The sequence below is a fragment of the Haliotis rufescens genome, unplaced genomic scaffold, assembly GCF_023055435.1.
Source record: "Haliotis rufescens isolate VD_foot unplaced genomic scaffold, xgHalRufe1.0.p SCAF_2, whole genome shotgun sequence".
In the NCBI taxonomy this organism is placed as follows: Eukaryota; Metazoa; Mollusca; class Gastropoda; order Lepetellida; family Haliotidae; genus Haliotis; species Haliotis rufescens.
In genome coordinates, this window is record NW_025963890.1 from 44,289,680 (window position 1) to 44,292,782 (window position 3,103).

The window sequence follows — 3,103 nt, forward strand, 5'->3', positions numbered from 1 at the left end:
CACGGCTGTGGGTTTGCGTATCTTTTTCTTCTGGATCTTCTTGATCGTCTTCTTCGATGTGCCTTTCTCGGGTTCAGTCAGCTTCCTCATCTTTGAACGTATCTGGTCGCACATCAGGTTGTCGCCCTTCGCACGTAACTTGGCGTACGCGTCGTCGGTCTTCATCTTTAAACACAGCAAGTCGTACACTTCACCCCACAGTTCAGCAGTCATGTTACCGTTCCCCTCTCCACTGCTTCCTTGGCCACTCATGTCGCTTCGTGTCTTGTCATTCAACCGTTTCGACATGTTGTTGTCCGGATGTTCTGTTCGTTGTTGTTGTTGTTGTTGTTTCTTTCCAAGTCTTCACGGAGGTACGTCAACACTTGATGGTACTCTCTCCAAACACGCGTTTCTTCCAGATAAAACGCCAACAACCAACACAACGTGAGGAACATCAATCAGAGGGGACGATGTTGTTGCTCGGTCCGTTCAGTGAAAAGTGATGACCGGAGAGCGTCGGTCGTATTAAAAGCCACGGAGGTCCTGCTTTCTGATTTCACCTTGGTTTTCCAAAACAGATCGACCCTTGTGTTTCTTTTCCATAGGGTTAGGCTTGTAGCGTGAGAGAGAAAGCACAACCTCGGTTCGACCAATCAGAGGCCACCCTGGCCCGAGCGTGGCCTCTGATTGGTCGATCATCCAGGCTTCGGATTGGTCCGATTTCGATCCGTTTTTTTCTGTAGGGGTCCATGTCGATTCAGTTTCGATCCGCTGTCATGAAAAATTTTAGTGAAAGTCGTCTCTGTACCCAAAGGGGAGCGTGTCTACAGGTAGCCCTGTGATGTCGTCGTAGACGATGCGTCGCTTGTCGTACACGGTACGATAGTCTTTTCGGGTGGGTCGGGTCACGAGTGCGTTTTCGTGCCGAGGGCCTTTTCGAATGATCTGATGAGGGTAATCCAAACTGATTTTCTCCTCCTCTTTCCCAGGCCGTTGTCCCAGTATCAGTCCTTTCATGGTGTCAAAGTTGAGATGGCGTTGGTTTCGGTAATTCAAAGTGAACCCTCGCACTTTGCAGGTCGTGCGCGTTCCATCGGGTCTGGGGTTCATTAACTCATAGCCATAGTTTTTGGGGCCTCCCGACACAAACGTCTTGATGGTGTTTCCGTCCAGTTCATCCGTAAACTCGCCCAACGAATGACCCAGCTCTGGATTCGCGTCGTGGGGTCGATGAATGTAAATGACGCTGTCCGTGTCAAAGTACAACACCCTGCGGTCCACCAGGGCAAGGGTCTCGTACAGTTTGAGACGTGCTTGGGCGGTGACCCAAGCAGCGATGGCGACGTTGAAATGAGAATGAGGGGTTTGGAATTCTTTCTGCTGGGTATAGGTCACTTCCACCATGTGTTCGTTGACCACGACCACATCCTCGATGGTATTGCGTTCATCCCCCCACAAGGCAAAGTACTGTACAGGATCGTTCATATACACGTTCTGACTGTAGTCTACCCGTTGCCCAAACTTGCCCCAGAGCGAATTCAGTTGCATCTTGGCAATCGTGCGACGTCCTGGATTTTTTTCGATGCGGTTCTTGTCCAACCCAATGCCTTCTTTGTCGTAGATCTCCTGGATGTACGAGTCGTGATCTGTACATCCTTCGGGGTATCCGCTGGCTTCGAGCTTCTCCTTGAAATGTCGATCGATGTAAGTGTCAAAGAGTCCCACTTGCTGGGTGTCGGGGTCATGCTGTGCAAAGGTGTCAAAATGCCAAACGTCGTAGATCTGAAGCACCCGGTAGTCATACTTCTTCACGGCTTCCTGGAGTTCTACGGTGGCGTACGTCCCCACCCATGACCTCTCTTCGTCCGTGTGCTCGCAGGGGGAGTCTGACCGGGTGTCGGCACACGTGCGGCACAAAGGACAGAGCAGTTTGCCACCCGATCTGTAAGGCAGTAGCGGATGGTAAAGTCGTTTCGGGGGTAAGACACGGCATTGGATCAGACCTTTCAGTTCAAACAACGTGTCCACAGGGGGCTGATGGAGAAGGGTCGGGTGTCCCGTGGGAAACGCTCCGGTCTTACAAATGTAGGGATAAAGGGAACAAATATCGATGTACTTGATGGTTTCACCTTCTTGGGCTTCGTAGCATAATCGCGTCGCATTGGTGCGTCCTCCATAGAAGGCGTCGCGAGGGTTGAGCGGCCCGGGGACGTGGATACAGCGGGGTCCCTGCAAGAAAGCACGCAGAGCGGAGTCCTCCCGTTGCATTTTCGTAAACTCGTGCTCCCACAGGGTGACGATCCGTTTCACCTCAGGGTGTTGACTCAAGAGACTCAAGCGGTAGTGGGTGTCGGTGTAACGGGCTCCCAACAACGAGCCCAGGACGGGATGCGGTTCTCCACGTCGGTCGCTGGATCGTAGCCATCCACGGTGTACCGATGTTGACCCCCTCCACACGTGAACTCTTTTTCACCGCTATTCCTGGCGTGCTGGAGGTGCAGATGGGGATCCGTTTCCATCAGATAGTGGAGCCAGTGCATACAGGCCTGGGAATAGTTTCTCTTGGGTTGGTAGCCTTGAGGTGGGAGAATGGCGATGGTATTGGGTTTCAGGTCGTGTTTTCGGAAGGATTTGATGGTGAACGCTGCAGCTGTCATCACTTCCACAAAGGGATCCATGCCCACCGAGTGGATGGCGTTCTGTCGGAAGTCGGCGCATCCCCGTCTCAAAATGTCCACATCGCTTTGGCAGTAGGTTAAAAGTTCTCCTTGTAAGTCGAACAAGGCTCCTTCTTGCACTTTTTGGGTATGCCACTGGAGGAAGGCTGTGCGTTCCGCGGGAGACATGCCATCGGGATCGTACGTGACGGCTGGTGGATAGGGACCTCTGTAGGTTTGGTTGACTCTCGTATTAAAAAAGTGTGGAAAGTACCCTTTCTTCATTTCTTTCAGCCCAAAGCTCTTGGGAAAGGCTTTCAGGGGGTAAGGGATGAAATTTAAGCTGTCTTGTTGGCCATGTCGAATCTTGGTGGGGAGTGTCACCAGGAGGGGGGACAGACCCTTCAGGACTAGGTGTAAATCATAGGATCGTGCATTATGGGCCATCACATAAATGCGATCCT

The 3,103-nt window shown here is 52.0% G+C and overlaps 1 protein-coding gene across 1 annotated transcript; it reads right to left on the bottom strand.

The window, feature by feature from the left end:
- Window positions 1-768: 768 nt before the first annotated feature.
- On the bottom strand, window positions 769-2,250 carry LOC125381946. Its single transcript, XM_048399321.1, has one exon. It carries the CDS (start codon window positions 2,248-2,250, stop codon window positions 769-771), a length of 1,482 nt encoding a protein of 493 aa, XP_048255278.1.
- Between the last annotated feature and the right edge of the window lie 853 nt (window positions 2,251-3,103).